Source organism: Cucumis melo, chromosome 9 (genome assembly GCF_025177605.1).
Source record: "Cucumis melo cultivar AY chromosome 9, USDA_Cmelo_AY_1.0, whole genome shotgun sequence".
Lineage (NCBI taxonomy): Eukaryota > Viridiplantae > Streptophyta > Magnoliopsida > Cucurbitales > Cucurbitaceae > Cucumis > Cucumis melo.
The window spans coordinates 9,181,231-9,199,172 of NC_066865.1; the positions used below are offsets into that span (position 1 = coordinate 9,181,231).

The 17,942-nt window shown below is 35.0% G+C and overlaps 1 protein-coding gene across 1 annotated transcript; it reads right to left on the reverse strand.

The window, feature by feature from the left end:
• Nucleotides 1–1,110: 1,110 nt before the first annotated feature.
• LOC103503353 (protein SHORT ROOT IN SALT MEDIUM 1) lies at nt 1,111–15,308 on the reverse strand. The gene is made up of 22 exons (XM_008467522.3): nt 15,157–15,308; nt 14,889–15,003; nt 14,082–14,279; nt 10,496–10,792; nt 10,258–10,358; nt 9,303–10,034; nt 9,160–9,205; nt 7,982–8,074; nt 7,839–7,894; nt 7,185–7,302; nt 6,207–6,418; nt 5,675–5,738; nt 5,382–5,555; nt 4,692–4,722; nt 3,442–4,598; nt 3,273–3,347; nt 3,053–3,127; nt 2,615–2,962; nt 1,868–2,152; nt 1,728–1,769; nt 1,516–1,578; nt 1,111–1,418 (listed from the first exon to the last, which is right to left on the reverse strand). The coding sequence occupies exons 2-22, from the start codon at nt 14,961–14,963 to the stop codon at nt 1,329–1,331; spliced, it is 4,332 nt and encodes a 1,443-aa protein (XP_008465744.1). The 5' UTR covers nt 14,964–15,003; nt 15,157–15,308; the 3' UTR covers nt 1,111–1,328.
• Nucleotides 15,309–17,942: the final 2,634 nt, after the last annotated feature.

The window sequence follows — 17,942 nt, forward strand, 5'->3', positions numbered from 1 at the left end:
TTTCATTTGAGATAGACTTATAGTTCTACTCTTAATTTAATTTAATTTGAGATAAAAACCTTTTGAATTTGAAATAAATTTTGGAATGTGGTTGAATATAATTTGAAATGAGCTTGAGGTTTATAATTTGAAATAAATTTTGAACCTTACCCACAATCTACTTTGATTTCGAGGATAAAAGCTAAAGCTTGGAAAACTAGTGTTTTGATAAAATTTAATATATGGGTAAATTTTAATTTGAGATGAACTTGAGGTTTTATCCAAATACAAATATTGATTTGAGGATAAGAATCTAGAATTGAATTTGGAATAAAACTTGAAATATGTCCAAACTTCAATTTGAAATAGGATTGAAACCGAAATACAAGTAAGGTTTTGGTTTATTTGATATGTCAATTTAATCGTAGAGTTGATTGAGATTTGTGACGAAGTTTGGAATATGGTCAATATATATAAGAAAAATAGATATCCAATTGTCGTGGTGTGACCTCATAAATCTTTGCGTTTAAGGTTTAAATAATTACTTTTAATAAATAAAGATATTTTGAAAATGACTTAACGTAGGGGGAATAAATTAAAAGGAAAGAGGCAATGTTTTAGTAAATAAATATATCACAGAGAAGGTAGTAAAAGATGATGGAATAGAAAATCACATATTTGCAAAAAGAATAATATATCAAATTTTCAGTTGAATGATATGGTTGTGAATACACGTATACCATTGTCCCAAAAGATAAAAAAAAAAAAAAGAAAAAAAAAAGACACGTTAACAGGGGTATAAATAAACAAAACACTTGTCATGGCTCCCTTATCTTTTAATAATAATAATAATAATAATAATAATAATAATAATAATAATAATAATAATAATAATTATTATTATTATTATAATAATAATAATAATAATAATTATAATAATAATAATAAGATGGGTACAAAAAAGACGAATGAAATTTTTTGTCTGTTTTCAACTTTGGAAGGGTAAAGGGGTTGTTGTTTGAGTTTTGATGTCACCAATGGTTGTGCCCTTCCCCCCTTTCGGAATGCTTTTTCTTTCCAGAAAGTTAATTAAATCTCCGACAGCCATGCAATAAAAAGAAATTGGAAGAATTGTGGTTGTAAATAGGCACCGATCACATTTATCTTCATCTTCAACCCTTGAAAGTTTCAATCTAAATATGAACATAACCATAAAAAATAAAAAACAATAAAAAAAAAAATTCAAAACTGCCCAAATCTTCAAAGTTTCAGGCAAGAAAACAAAAAATATTAAATAAAATAAAAAGAAAAAACTGGGTCAGACATTGTGCTCCATATACTACACAATTTCAAATGTCAGACATTCGTACAAGTTTGCCATAGAGGATTCGATCATCTCTTCCAGTATTGCTTTCTAACAGTGCACTGTGAACCAGTTCCTGATATGAGAAAAAAAAAGAAACCATTTTACTTAACAAAGTTTGAAATCAGAAGTAAAGTTGAATCATCAAATTGGCCTTTCATTTTCCTACCCACCTTTACATCCCTGTGAGAAAGGAACTTCCCCATATTGTGGATAACCATTCTCATATCTTCAACCTGATAACAACACAAAAAATCCTCAATCTAATGTTTTCATTTTCATTCATGTGAAAATTTTGTACTTCTTCCATTCCTTTCCTTGTTTGTGTGAGACAGCAATACAATACAACCAACAAGAAACGAATCCAAACAACAATTAGACTTACCCGAATATAGCCAACCAAGTTCCGATCGAAGAACCTGAAGGCCTGTTTTTCAGAACATCAAAATTAGAAATTATTAAGGCAAGGTTTCCACAGATCAATTTGGAGTATTGAAGAGTTAGTTTGGAAGTTTGGTAAAGCACCTGCAGTAGCTCCTTATCTACCACTGCCTCCTTGGGAGGTGACACTTCTTTCTTCTTCATCTCCACCTCCACCCCTCTTTTATCAGACTCCGTTGCTTTCTTGCTAACACTCTCCTGGTTCGACCCCTTGGTTTCTTCTTCTTCAGGTTTACTGCCTGCAACCTTTTCGGGCACAACATTGGCAGTCTTTGCCTCTTCGTTCAATTCAGTTTTAGCATCCTCTTCATTGGTTACCATTGTAGCATCCTCTTCATCGTTGGTTTCAACTGTACCATCCGCTTCATTCTATTACCACAACCAAAGCATAACATTATTCCAAAATAATGTCAGGAGATATAAAAAAATACAATATCTTTCAAAAGGACTTTTTGACGAAGAGATTATTTGCCCTATAAATAACTATACTCCCCTCCAAATCGTTCTAGTATTAAAAGAATGAAAAAACTAATAATTAAAAAATATAAAGAAGAGCACAAGGACACCGCACATTTCAGAGTCTGGACACGCTTTCTGAGAGATTGTCCCTACTGGAATCATAAACTTATTTTTAACCTTTTAACATTAAAAAAAAATCCTACTAAGCTTATTGGGTGTTCTCTTATAGGTCTATACCCTCCTACTATATTTCATTTTATCGATGCAATGTTTCTTATAAAATTAAATTTTAATTTTAAAAAATTCAAATAAGCAAGCATTTCCTTCCTAGTGATTCTGTGGTGGGTGGGGTGAGAGAGAGAAGAGAGATGCCTCATTAGATGAATTGTGTTGAGAGCTAGTGTCGTCCATTTCCTCATATTCTTCAGGATCTTCCTCAGGTTCTTCCTCAGGGTCTTCTTCAGGCTCATCACCATAATCTGTTTCAGTGTCCATCTTTGTCTCATCCACATGAGTAGCCAAGTCATTTCCCTCCACTGCAGGTGTTTCAGCATCTGCTTGCGACAGAGTTGATGATTCTGGTTCCATAGATTTATTTTCAATAGGAATGTCTGTAGTCTTTGGCCGTTTTGGTGATGATTTTTTATTATCTTCCTTGTGGATTTCCTCCCGTTGCCGTTTTCGCTGATTTCTCTTTGCCACAAACTTGACACGCAATTTCTATGCCAAAATAAAAGATAGGAATAAATATATAAAGCTTTATATTACCATCAGAACAATAATTTAACTGCTTCGAAGGCTCATGCAGACCTGGAGGAAAGTTAAAATTCGGGACCCCATCTGATACTGAAGCATTTCATAAAATGACTCAGCAAAGAGTGAAAGCTGTAAAGAAAAAGGAAAATGTCAAGTAGGCAATAATGAAGAAACCAGTAAATATTGCCTTCAATCAGTAAATCGAGAACTTCAATTTTAAGAACGTTAGGAAGAGAGACGGCAGTGAAAATTTTCCTTGCAGCAGTAAGGGTACCTCAAATGTTGGTTCTTCAATGTCTTTGTCTGTGTACTCCAAGAGCGAGTCAAGGGAAAGCGACAATGACCGACACTGTATTGTGTAAATAAAAAAGGTTACAATTAAGATATGTTGTTATGGAATGCACTTTAGGTCATGTAAACGCATCTAGCTAGAATCAACCTACTTTGGAATCCTTGCTCCATCTTGTTTGTAGTATCAGCCCAGGATGTCGAGGAGGTTCTTCAGACTTTCTCTTTTCTTTCAAATCTTTGTTTGGTTTGCTTCTAGACTCATCTTTACCCATTTTCTCTTTCTCATCTTTTGATTGTTCACCATCTCTAGATCTTTCTTTCTTTCCATCACTACTATCTTTCTCACCAACTTTTTGTTTGTCAATAGAATTGGTCACAGGATTGGCTGCCTTGCCAGTTTCATCGTCATTCTTCACAGCAGGCTCTTTCTCACTCTTCTTCAAATTTACAGAATCACGCCGTTTTAACACAGCAGGCGACGTAGAATTTGATTTAGGAATTTTCTTTTCTTGTTTATCATCTGTAGGTGACTTATTTCCTTGTTTATCATCTGCAGTGGCTTGTTTATCATCTGCAGTGGACTTATCTACATTATGTGTTTCATCTGTTGTAACCTTCTTCTCATTTGCATCACCACCTTCACCTTTTTTAGAAACTTCCTCAACAGGAACCTTCTTTTTAGGTACCCTCTTAATTACTTTCTTTTTCACAGTTGTTTTCACAACAGGATCTTGACCTACTGCTGCATTGAGATCTGAATTATCCTTTGACTTATCCTCAGAGCAGTTCATTTCATTTTCTACTTTTGGAAGTGTATCTTTATTCTTTTCATTCTGAAGACTTTTTCCCACCCGTTTAATTACTTTTTTCTTTCCAGGAGCCTTGACAGTAGCAGAATCATTTGAAGGTTGATCCGAAGGAAAGTCAGACTTCTGCTCTCCATCAACCTTTTCATCCACTTGGTCACTTTTCTTGCTGGCTGCATCACCAACTGTTTTGGTTTTTTGTTTGATAATTTTCTTGACAATCTTCTTTTTTCCAGATTTCGCAGCGCCACTTTTCAGGGTACTACCAGCAACTTCTTGATCTGGTTTCTCAACATTCTGAGCTTCCTTGCCTCTTTCATCTGCATCCTTGCTTTCAAGTTTTGAGCTACTTCCATTACCCCTTCCCTCGGTTGTATTCCCTTTCTCCCCTTTGTCACTTTTTTCCTTTTGATCTATGTCTGCTTGTCTGGTTGACACAGTGTGTTGCTCTTTTTCAAATTTATCAACGCTCTTAGTATCTTTTGTTGATTCTGCTTCTTTGACTACACAAATTATAGCAAGGGGATGTTAATATTTTGGTAATAAAGAATAAGGTCAATAGTGTCTTTCAAGTACATCAGCAGGAGAAAATGTACCTTCCATCCCTTCCTTTGCTTCCTTGGATATCTGAGATTTCAACTTGTTAATATTAGTGCCAAAATTCAAAAGAGAAAGAAATCATGGGTCTAAAACTTAATATGAGACAAGGCAACCATGCTAAAAAAGGCTTCCAAGGACAAGGAAAACGAAGTTGCAAATGACTGAACAAAATGTGGCCCCGCATGAAACTTTTAAATTGGAAGTAGCAAGCCACCCCAATGATGAATATTTTCTTAAAAGATGCAGCATAAAGTTCAGCACGTGACATAAATAAACAACTTTGTTTTGAAAAGGCACACGATACCAAATAAATATACATACCAATCTTTGAACAATGTAACTTGAAGGGAATCGATGAATGTCAATGACAGAGAAGCTACATCGTATATAAAGATTTCGGTAAATCATATATAAAAGAAATTCATAACATTAATCAATCTTTGGCAATCTTTTCTTCCAATCAACACTTTATATCAGTAATGCCACAAAAGCTGGAATATCATCCTTATCATTTGGAATGTTCCAGTCCAAGTTGCATTAAGCATAGCAGCATTTAAAAGCTTTGTTTTTCTTTAACAGGTAGCAGCTAACAGCAATGAGTTCTTGTAATAAAAAGCAGAAGAAAAATAATATGCCTCAGAGTTCATGAAAGCTTCTACTTAGAACGAAACAATTGAAATGCAAACCTCCTTTTTTAGTGCAGTGTGGCGCTCTCTATCAGCAATAGCCTTTTTATGTGCAAGCCATTGTTCCTTCCACGCATTTAATGAAGGGAGACAATCAGATAAACCTGGAACAAATAATACGGAGACTTCTTTGTGACTGAAAACCCCATCCTTGCCATATCTATCATAATGTATCTGATGAGACAAACAAATACCCTCAAGTGTCAGCTCTTTAGCTACAAAAAATAAACGAAGTAAGATACTCAATATGCAGGTGACAGACAAATCAGGTTTAACAGCAGTGTACATATGACCTCTAAGAAACGATTCCAGTGCTGGCAGTTTTGCAAGTCTAGTTGTGTAACATCCTTTGCATATCTGGATATACAAAGAAGGCATAAGTAAGACAAACCAGCAATGCTCTTACACGCAAAGTGTTTTATAAAGCTCAAGCCACAGCAAAGTGCAATAGTCTTCTAGAGCTTAAGCTCAAGAACATGGCTTCTTTTTACGAGATACATTATATATAGAAGTACATAAAGAAGTAAAAGCATAGTTGAAGGGGAAATATGAGAAAAAGACCTCTAAACACAAGGAATTTTGCACTTATAAATTAGATTTACTTTTTAATTAATTAAGAAGAAAAGACCTAATTATTACTCTTTTTTAAAAATAATGAAGAAGTCCCAAGGCCCAAGGTTAACCTGGGGCCTTCACAAAAAACACGTGGCTTATTTCGTGAGCCTGCTTTTTCAAGCCCGTGCACTATACATAAGCCTAGGCACCCAGGAGGGCTTTTCAAAAGATTGGTCTGACGTACAAACACAGAGAGCACATAGCACAAACCTAAGGGCCGTTCGGACTAAAGCATCATCATCGACTGAAGGATCACCACCGTCAGATGATTGCCATGGACCACCAATTGCCATGAAACTGCGGTCTTTCTTAAGAATTGCAAATCTAAGGATATTGCAAAAGTGAGGTATGCGGTCGTCCAAACTTCTCTCAGAAGATAACTCCTCAAGAGCATTTTTACTGATGCCACTCATCAGTATAATCTGAATCAGGAGATAAGATAGATAAATGATCAGCTATAAATGTCTTCATCTACTTTAAATCCAAAATGAAAGAGCGACTGGAATAAAATTAAAATAATCAATCGTAGTGAGAAAAAATATGCACAAATAGACAGATACAGAAATGCATTTTCCACCAATTATAAAGCCGTTCATGTACAATGGTCCACCAAATTTTGTGAATTAATGCATCTATCTACTATGATGCATGAGTATTCACTTCAACTTCCTTATTCTGCATCCATAATAGCAGAACAGGTGAGTGGCGACTAGTAGCATAGTCAATCTTCAAGGCTCAGGGCAGGGTTCCCAAAATTAGGTCCACAAAAATACCTTTCTCAGACTTCTAGCTAAGATCAAGTGTAATTAACTAGGACCTGTTCTCATCAGTAATATTTGTTCCATAAAACATCATTTCTCCTCCATTCATTGCAACAGAAAACAGCAATAATATCACGTTTCCTTACACATGGGACATCTTCAATATGCATCGTTCAGGGAAATAAATTTGTATTCTAAAAGTTGCAATGATATCTTCATTAGGAAAAAAACCTTAAATTTCAAGGAAATGTTACAAGAAGAAAAGGATCATTAAAGAAGGCAAAGGTATCATTGACCAGCGGATCATACTTCCTTGAATAACAAGCAAAAATCAAAGCACATTTTCCAGAAGGCACGAGAACTTAGGGAATCCATGAGAAACAGATTGATTGTAGTGAGCATCAGCGACATTTTCCAAGCAACCTACCTTCACATTCCATACTGTATTCACATGATTTGGTTTCTCCAGTTCTTTTGCCATAAGCTCATCGGAATGCTCTTTTGAGCCAGATACAGTCCCTTCTTCAATAAAATCATGCTCAAAACTGCAGCAACAATATGGCATTACTGTTAGATTGCCACTTATTCTTTCCCTAAAACACTCTGTGATCAACAACCAATCATTCAGAACTCACAAGCATAACATCCACAAGTAATAAGTATGCAAAAAGGAAATAGATGGTCAAGATACTGTTTATTATATAGCGCTGGAAAAACAGGAGAAAGGTTGAATTTCTGTTTTTGCCATGCCACCTAGCCCTCAATGAATTGAATATAACCTTTGGGCTATGCTTAAGGTTCTCTTTCATATACCCAGAGGCTCCATCCGTGGCAGAAACAGAAAAAGAGGAAAATAAAAAATCAAACTGCAGCTTGTGCTTGATGCAGAACATCGACCCAAACTTGAACAAAATAAGCAGATATAAAATGCTCAACCCAAATGGGCCCATGTAATACAATTTCCAGCCCTCAACTTCGACAAAAAAAGGGGGCAGACAAAAAAGTGCATGAACTCTATTACAGTGCAGTTTCCAAGAAGTTACAAGAAAAGGTTCAAAGTACACACGGAAAAAATAAATACCTGACAGGAGTGTGTATAGAAAGGTTGAGTTTCTCCTTTGGCCAATTCACAATAACCTAGATTAATTGAAAACATCAGGTCCAAAGATCTACAATCAATCAATTAATGAAATCATCTAAACACATATAACACAAAGTATGCACCTTTGAAAACTCAGGGGATACAAAGAGTCTGGGATATCGCTTCTCTAATGACAAATAATCCCGTTGTGTATCTACTAAACTGTGCGTGTAGACCTGCAAGTAATGATAATTAATACCCACAAAAGGGAGGGGGAGCCAAGAATCACAACAGAAAATTATTGGTTGCAACAGAAAAAAGATGCAAAAGCAAGAAGAAAGCTACAAATAATAGACAAATGATTTCCATGGTGCGGCAACAACAATTTGCTTCCATAAGATTATTAGCATCCTAACATGTTCTTATTATGCATACAAGAAAAATTAACAATCATTCGAGTCAAATTAAAAGCAAAAAGAAATATCATTCCTGATTTTTTAGATAAACAAGGAATTACAAGATAAAAATCAACTCCTAATGTATTCCAGGAGCTCAGAAGATTGGCCACACTGCTCCCAGAAACAATGCGTGATTATATCACAATTGCAAAACGAACAATATGCCTTAAGAGCAGCTTGTTCCAGAAAAATGAAGATCCAAGGAAGGAAATGAGCAGTGGAATCCAAGTGGAACCGATGAAGAACACGAAAACGCTTCAAGGTAGGTAATATATCACGATTGCAAAAATATAAAATAGAAAAAGAGGAGAAAAGAAGTATCAGAGTAATTTGTTCCAGAAGAGTGGGAAAGTCAAGATAGGCAATGAACAAATAAAATTTTGGAGGAGCAAATGGCTTGCAGAAAAAGAAAATGAATGCAAGAGTAACTTTTGGAAAGTGAAGAAACATATAATTAGGTGTAAGGACATATGGAAGGAAGGATAAGAAACTGGACTTATGATTAGAAAACCCTCGTTTTTTGCCAAGGTAATGAACAAAAGGAATCCAAGTCATCAATGAAAAAGAATATGAAAACCAATGGAGAAATACAAATTCTGGTAAGTGAAGGAACACTGAATCAGACCCAACATTATAAAAAACATGGAGAAGAACCAAGGTTTAGATAATTAGGATTCAACACTAGTTCCAGGCCAAGAAGCAATTGAGAGAATAAGTTGGAGAAAATCTGAAGCAAGTGCGAATTAAATCCGATAAAGTCTAGTCCAGTCCCTAAACTACACACTTGAACAGGTAGGAACCAGATATTTAATGGGATATATCACGCCAGAATCATTGAATGACTGAGCTCCAGATCTTTTTACCTTGCTGACATATTCTCTCCTTTTTTCTTTAACGGGTGAGTGATGCCTTCAGCATTAAAGAACACCGAGTTAGTTATAACGGACCAATAAAAGATTCTGCATGGGGAACTATAGGAGGGTCAAAAATAAACATCAAGATCCACCTATGCAAAGCTTCATAATGTGGAGAATCTCGGTGTAGTGATCTCCCCTCCTTAGTCAAAGAGGAACCACGTCTGTCCTTGGAAACTCTTGGTGGAGTGCGTTCACGCCTAATTTCGAGCCCACGTTTGAATTCTCTGTCTCTTTCTTTCTGCCTTTCCAAGATGCGCTCTCTTTCCCGTTCTCTTTCTCGTTCTCGTTCTCTTTCTCTTTCTCTTTCTCGTTCACGTTCTCGCCGTTCTCGATCCCGCTCTCGTTCCCGTTCCCGTTCCCGTTCTCGTTCACGTTCTCGTACCTTCTCCCTTTCTCGTTCTTTTTCTCTAATGCGAAAACGCTCCCTCCGACGTTCCTCCTCTCTAAGCTCAAATTCTCGAAGATAACCAGCTCTATCATCTTTGTGTTCATCAATCCTTGGATGGCTACTATGTGTCAACATACTGCCTGAATAATCTGACTCAAGAGAAGCTCCATGAAGCCCTTTCCCTGCAGCATAGTCTCTGCCTGGTGGCAAGCTCACCCCATAACCTGGATTTGATGAACTCTGGGAGTAGATAAGTTCATCCACATTTCTACGTGGAGCAGCTCCTAAAATTGATGTTGAATGTTGCCCACTGTAAGAAGAACTAAGCACTGGCACGTTGCGAGGATCAGCATCTACTCTTACTCCATAAGAGAGAAGTTCTTGAGTTGAGTGACGACTAGTAGCAGCTTTTGCTGCAAGATAATCATTTTGTCTGCCAGAAATGTCCCGCTACTTAGTGTGGTAAGAAACAGACAATCATCTTATTCATTCTATAGACTAACACCAATAAAAGCAGAATCAAAAACCTGAGAAATTCAGCTGTTATATCATTTCGACTATTGGAAGAGTCATATCAAACTTCCAATTTTCCATAGAAAAAATAAACCAACCTTGACTAATTGTAACATAGAAATGTGCTGACCAAAGTACTGTACCTTGAGCTCCCATCAAGGGCATCTGATTGTAGAGATTGAGCTTTTAGCAACTGCTCTTGACGAAGCAGGGACATCTGATCAACACGGTCATACGAGTCAGCCTGTTGGAACACAATAGAGAGAATACAATCAAGAGGATACTCCCAAACAGATCATCCAAAGCTCATAGTTATCTTGAACGGAAAAATTGAGAAAGAAAAAACATATGACCCAAAAGATAATCCTCCAGAAACCATACATGACGTTGATGGCCAAAACCAACAGAAGATTCGGAAAATCGCCCAGCTGCATCAGTGTTCAAATCCCTTCCTAAGTAAGCACTCTGACGTTCATTGTATTGTCGCCTATCAAGAGTAGGATATTCGGTGACCTTTTCAGTGAACAACTGATCAGTTCTATGTCCATAGCCATGGCTTGAAGATGATATATAGTCACTTGACAGATACTTGGGGGAATCGGCAATGGCTGAGGCATAGCCTCCCCGACCTTCCAAAGCTGATGGAACACTGCTCCCTTTGGCAGTTAGTTGAGTGACCTGTATTCAGTAAAAAAGGTTAACAATTTAGCATCGATGTTTGACAAAAATGAGACCACAATTATTCATCAATAATTTTAAATTGCTGAGATTTAAGGATGGCCCACAAAGCCGCATTGCAACTAACTTTGGCTCTGAAGACAAAAACTGGCAATAGTAATGGAAGGAGAAATATAGTTAAGATGACAAAGAAACCTCTGATGTAATAGGGAATTCCAATACTGAACATCATATATCTTTATATATGGAAAGAAAACACTAATCGATAACTCGGAGATGCAACAAGTCAACCCTCTACAAAGAAAAGTTAATGTCCTCAAAACTCATATTCAGATAGTCATTAATAATGTTAGGATCAAGGTCACCAACCATTCAAAGAAGGTAATGCATTAGAACAATATTCATGCTTCTAGTACAAAATTCTCAACCCAAATAAGCCAGTTTGCCATGCCTTTGGTAACATGCAAATCAAGTCAAGCTCTGAATTAAGTGCTCAACTAAAGCTCTTAAAAAACTTGGTAACAATTTGGATATTTGGAAATTATGGCCTTTTTTGTCTTTATTGGGTTGCATCTCTTTGGAAAAAGAAAAAAGAAAAAAACACAACAAATATAGTGTTGCACCTCCTGAGGAAATGGCAGCACACCAACAATAAGGAAATGCCATTGTTCCATCAACTGTTGGGTTCTACAGAACCAAAAGTCATAACCGTCCAAACAATTAGAAAATAAACATTAATAATGTTATAGATAGAAGTATATGTTCTTTATAATTTAGATTTTATAATAAAAATGGTTTAGAATATGTATTTTTTTCAATTTAGATTAACTTTTGGTTTTTATATAGATATAGACAAAAGTTTTTCATAAATCATATATGCATCTTCATTATATGCAATTTCCTTGTCGTTGTGCTGCATCTCTTTGCAACCCTATGTTTGCTGCATTTTTCATGTTTGCTTTTCGTGAAAAATTACCAATTGAAGTGGAGGGCTTCTTCAAACAACAAGGAGCTAGGTCAACTATTCAATCAAATGATATTGAGCATGTTTCCCATCACTTCTCGAGAAACAAGTGGGCTATTTCTTTGCAAAATTGTGCTCAATTTCATATGTGGCAATTCTACCAAGATCTCTTCTTCAATTGGGATTTTTCGAGGAACAGAGGAACATATCGAGAGAATTGGATTTGGTTAGACAATGTGTGGTTGGTAAACAAGGATTGGTTTTTTAGCAAGGTACGGAATGTCTTGTCAAAGATTCAATATGATTCCACACGATCTAGTTTCGTTCAAGTAACGGATTCTAGCCAATTGAAAGGATCTTCTGATCAATCCAGAGATCATTTCGATACCTAAATAATAAAATATTAATAAATAAAGGGGCAAAGAGAGAGAAAAATGACCTCGGTTATGTAAATAGTTTCAAAAGTGTCTACAGTTTTACCAAGTTATTTTTAAGAGCTCTAGTTAAGCAGTTAATCAGTCAAGCTCACGATGCACAAAAACAAAGCATGCAATAAAGAAACGCGTGAGAATAATGGGTTCTAGCATCCTTTCTTCTAATTCATATTTCCCAAATGTTTCTTTCATCTTTTCTCAATATTGTTTAGTCGTCTCTTTGTCAATTTCCATAATCTGTTAGGTCTTGTTTTCAATTATAATTTTAGATGCTGATGTGGTTTTACAATAAGAATACTACAGAATTAGGAATCCGATTCTTTTTAATTCATTTTATTAAAAAGAATTATTTTTTTCAATTCATGATTTTATTCCCATTAAAAATAAGGCACTAAATGCTTACTCCTCGCCTTTCCATCAAAAGAAAATACTCAAACCCACCTTCTTTCTTTAGAAAGAAACTCAGGATGTTGCTCTCTTACTACAGATTTAAGTCAGAATAGTTTTAACAGTGTCATCCATTATGGACAACTTTCTTTTTCATTTTTGGAAATAACACCCCTTCTTTAACCAATCAACTTATATGGTGCCCCTTGACAATGGTCTTTTAGGAGGGAGTTTCCTCGACCCCAACCACAAGAGGTGGTGCCCCTCAATCAATAGTTTAGTATGTATGGTCTTTAAGCTTAAGAAATTGTTTACTCTAGAAACTAATTCAAACTCGAATAGTTTTCTTATGAAAGCTACACTTGAGGCCCTTTTGGTTTACATGAACAATCACCTTACATTAGGAAAAAAATTTGAAAGAATACAAGAGCAGCAATTTTTTTGGTCTCTATCTGGATTATGAACTTCAGGGTGTAAATTTCTACTTTCCACAAAAAAAATTAAAAGTGAATTTCATGCTTCAAGGAAGTTGTAGAAACAATAGGACCCAATGTTTCCATGATCAAGCTACCAAAAATTCTCAACATATCCAATATATTTAACATTTCAAATTCGTCTAAACATCAACTGCAATAGATGGCCAAGCTGTCAATTGGTGCTAGTGTAAAAATCAATGAGCTTTAAATGGAATGGATTCAAACAAGGATAGCACTTACCTATGATTTAATTCCAAAGAGTACCCTAAGAAATCCTTTTCTTTTTTTTCTTTTTTTCTTTTAATCTTTCTCAGTCAACGGTCTTTTTTTTTTTCGCAAGTCTTAATTTACACTTTGTAGATTATGAAATTCTGTACTCCTATCTTATTGATCATCGAAAAAAAGTTTCACTTCTTGTAACAGAAAAAAAATGAAAGTAGAATGCATACAAAACATTAGAATCATATACTCCGCAATCACCAATTTATACCAAACAATATAATTGGTGCATTCCTTATTTATTGTGCAGGTTGCTATATTGTTAAGTTAGTCAGGATTCAGGCACTATCTTTTACCAATGGTAGTTATGACAGGAACTATCTTTTACCAATGGTAGTTATGACAGGAACTATCTTTTACCAATGGTAGTTATGAGGCATTCCAATTTTTTGACAGACACTAACTTGTAGCCAACTTCCCTCTTTGTAATAAGGTCAGGATATTTGAAACCAAATGGAATGAATCTTGATAAATTACTCTAAAAAGTAGCACAAGAATACAACATTGGATAAAGTGCATGGTCGAGGAAAACAGCAATAAACCTCCAGCAAAACATGAACAGAACGTTTGAACATGACCCAAAATAAGACATGATGTTTTGCTACTCTTGGAATTCTGAACAGAACGTTTGTAAATTTTCTCACATTAAGGAACCCACTTTCCCATATCCCAGTGAATTGGCAAAGAAACTCATTGGCATATATAAGACATGACCCAAAATAACATAATAGTCCAAGGGAGAACCTGACCTGTGGTTTGCTACTCAATGCAGCTGAGCTATAAACAGAACTATACTGTCCTCCATAAGTGGTGCTAGATGGATGTGACCTATATGCAGCAGTATCAGCTTCCTGTGAAGCTCCCAACATTGAGGAGTGCCTAGTCGCAATGGAGTGTTGTTGGGAGTCAGGTCCCCCAACAGAATTCCCAGGGTAGACATTTCCCAACTACAAAAGCACCAGAAAATGGTCAATTGGTCATAGTACAATAAAAAGGATGAAGGTAGTAATAAAGGTTTTGAACCTACAAAAACAAAGGAATCATCATTTATTTTTTGTATTGCAACAAATATGGGGTATGGGCATCTGAACTTTTTTATCACAGAACTATGCTCATGTTGGCAATAATCATTTCTTATGTTTACAGTTACTTAGTTTTAAACATCCATAAAACTATTGAGTGCTGAAATAAAAGAAAGAAAAAATTCATAACCACGATATTCATCGATAATAGATTTTCAAAAGGTAAATAAAAGGTCAAAATAATGGGTAGGAGATCGGCTACCAGAAAAAAGAATATGGAGAAACAGTATTGAGTCAACAGCGTTTGATAAACCCAAACCAAAACAATCTTTCAGCTCATAAGAGAACTAGATATATCACGTATTACACTTCTTGTATAAAATTCTAACCAAGATTATTGGGTACGAAATCAAATTATAACTTGGAGAGCGTATCAAAACATCAAGAATCGACGAATGTGTGCGAAATAAAATATCAAGATACTTTTAATACGCAAAAAACATGCAGAAATTGAAAATGAAGCGGAGAGCGTACATTTTGGCCATATCCAGTCTGCGCAGTATATGATGACTGCTGTCCATAGTTACCAGTGCCTCTAGATGAATACATATTGTTTGACGTTTCAACGATAAAGGAAGAACCCTGGAAGCTACAAATTAGAAATTGGCGTTAGAATGATTCAGTGATTATCACAACGTAATAGAGAGCCCCATGAACATTGTAAGACCGAGATTAAAAATTGAAAAAATAGGAAATGAATTACGAAAAGGAGGAGGAAGGATGGAGATGAATTGATCCTTACTGGAGAAATGAGATATTAGAACAGCCAAGAAAGTGAAGCCCGACGATAAGGTTTCGAGAGTTTGATAGGAAACCCTAGTAACATGAGAAGATTGACCGGGAAGCTTACAACTCTTTCAACTTTTATAGTTTTATTTTTTATTTTATTTTATTTTATTTTATTTTTTGCCTAAAAAAAACTTTTATAATTGTGGACTTATATATATACTTGCTAGATTTTCTTTGCACGTGGTTCTTTTTAAAATTTAATTTCAATGGTAGTAATATATAATTTTTTATTCTAACATAAGTTACAACTTAATTCTCACCTGTTTGTTTAGTTTCGACTTCATATCTCCACCCCCAATTTGTATTAGAAAAACAAAACATATCTTTAGAAAAAGAAAAAAAATCTTGCTTTATGTTTTTTTATTCAATTTAGCATATATGCGTTTGGTAGACAATTCGAATTCAGATTCTAAAACTCTCTTCAAATTTTACGATCCAAAAGCATATACGTAAATTTTGTGATTCAGAATTATGTAATAATACAAAATAATAAATATATAAACTTTTAGCTTAAATTACAAAATTTGTCCCTATGCTTTTGAAAAGAATAGAGTTTAGTCTCCATGTTTTATAATAGTCTTTTTGGTTTGATAAAATAATATAAAAGAGTCTTGCTCATAGGAACTATTTATGAAGATTGTTAAATCACAAGGCTGTATGAGGTTTTATCAAACTATAGGCTAAACTTTAACTTTTTTTTAAGAATGAGACTAAAATTACAATTTAACCAATTTTTTAAATATAAATTATTTTCATAAATAAATTAATAACAGCTTATTGTCAACTAAATCTTAGTAGATAAGTAAATATAATTTAATGATTTATAAATACATAGCACGAGATACATTTAAACATTTTTTAAACTAGAATCCATTTTTTTAATCCCCACCAAACACATATCTAAAAACATAAAATACAACTCTATTTTTATTGAACCATCTTGTTTCGAATTTCTATTTTTAAATTCTCTACTTCAGGTCTAAATCAACTTTGGTTTTTGTCCAAAAAGGAAGAAATACAAATTAAGGGAAGGTACAAATTATTGTTTCCTTATAACAAACAAAATATCGAATACCCTTGTAAAAGGTATTTGCAAAACTATTAACATTCTAAAACTTTTACACTTTATTTTTAATTATAATTTAATATAAATTTATAAAGTTTATGATGTAAAAATTAGGAGCATGATGGACACACGGCCGAGGCACAACGGGAATACGAAATAATAATAATAACAATAACAACAGTAATAATAATAATAAATAATTACTAAATTAATTTCTTAAAATTTTTCAAAAACTTCCACTATCTGTAAGACTTTTGGAACTTCAACCAATTTTTGTATGTCTTATAAATCCACCAAAAGCCACTATTTATAGGCAATTTGACAAGCGTGAGGTGGATTACATGTTCACTAAGAGTGTGTATCTTTAAGACATTTGGCAATGTAGATGGGATGTGGAGGGAGTGACTAGGGATGGGCATGTAAGGCTCCGATCCCGTGTAGCCAATGCAACGAAAAGCCTTGCGATAAGAATGATACGCAGGAGATTTTCTAATCGTAGAAGTGTTAGCTAGGGCTAAATTGCGATAAGAACCGTAATGCTAGAAGGGGGTGTGGCGATTGGATGAGTAAAGTCAGTCTACTTCACCTAAGGACAGTGATGTGATGCAAAAGATATAGGTCGGCAATTGATGGGACCTGGCCGCCCAACCTGAGTTCAAATTAAGGTGCGTCAGAGACACGTGGCATTTTTAGATTGGGCCACTTTTCATCGTCGGTTAGAGAAATCATTTCAGTATAGGGAGACCCGCATGTAAAGATCTATAAATAAAGAGCACGAGTCATCTGAAAATACTTCTTACACTGATCTTGTTAAGAGAGAGAGAATTAGAAGGTGCTTAAAGATTTGAGGTGGGGGCAAGCTCATCCCGATCAGGATTCCGGAACTGGTATAGGGACCTTGGCTGGAGATCTAATGTCATGTTTTGAGGTAAGCTAACCTTGCAACCTTGATGACGTGATGCCTTATCCTTATTGTATGATCTAGGATAAGATGCATTACCTTGTTGTGTGATATGGGGTAAAATGCTCTATTCTTGCTGTGTGATCTATAATAGAATGCCTTATTATTGCTGTGTGATTTAGAATAGAATGTTCTATTCATGTTGTGTGATCTTGAATATAATGTCTCATACTGGCATTAGAAGACGCGTAATGCGTAGTGGAATTGATGGACATTGCTAATGTGCCGAGTTTATTCTGCATGGTCGTAATTGGGTAAAAGAGTGTAGTAAACGCTTGAGCCAAGGAAAAGGGTACATGTGTGTAAACCAAATGCGTAGAATGATGAATATTCATCATGCTTAAGACATGCGATATGAAGAATTGTGAAATGATGAAGTTACTTTTGATATAGCTGATTTTCTCATGTTCCATTATGAGGCCATTCAGCAGCTTGATTTGTTCATAATAAAAGATAAAAGACCCCATTCACTAGATATTTTTGTCTAACCTTTCAAACTTTTGCTTTGGTGATATATGCTTCATTCTATTTCCTTTAATATAACCTCATTTGATTTGAGTTATACATGTCGTGTTGTCTTCTTATAGTATTTTTTGTAGATTTTTACTAGAAGATAAGCCACATATTCCCCAAATATGCTGAGCCATTGATCTTAGCCATACATATTCTTGACCTGCCTCGTGCATTGTAATAATTTCAACATTATTTCAGA

Coding starts and splice junctions, on each gene's coding strand:
- LOC103503353 (XM_008467522.3), bottom strand. CDS start 14,963: ATGTATTCATCTAGAGGCACTGGTAACTATGGACAGCAGTCATCATAT. Junction 14,280..14,888: donor AGACTGGATATGGCCAAAAT/GTACGCTCTCCG, acceptor GTGCTTTTGTAG/TTGGGAAATGTCTACCCTGG. Junction 6,419..7,184: donor ATACAGTATGGAATGTGAAG/GTAGGTTGCTTG, acceptor CTCCTGATTCAG/ATTATACTGATGAGTGGCAT.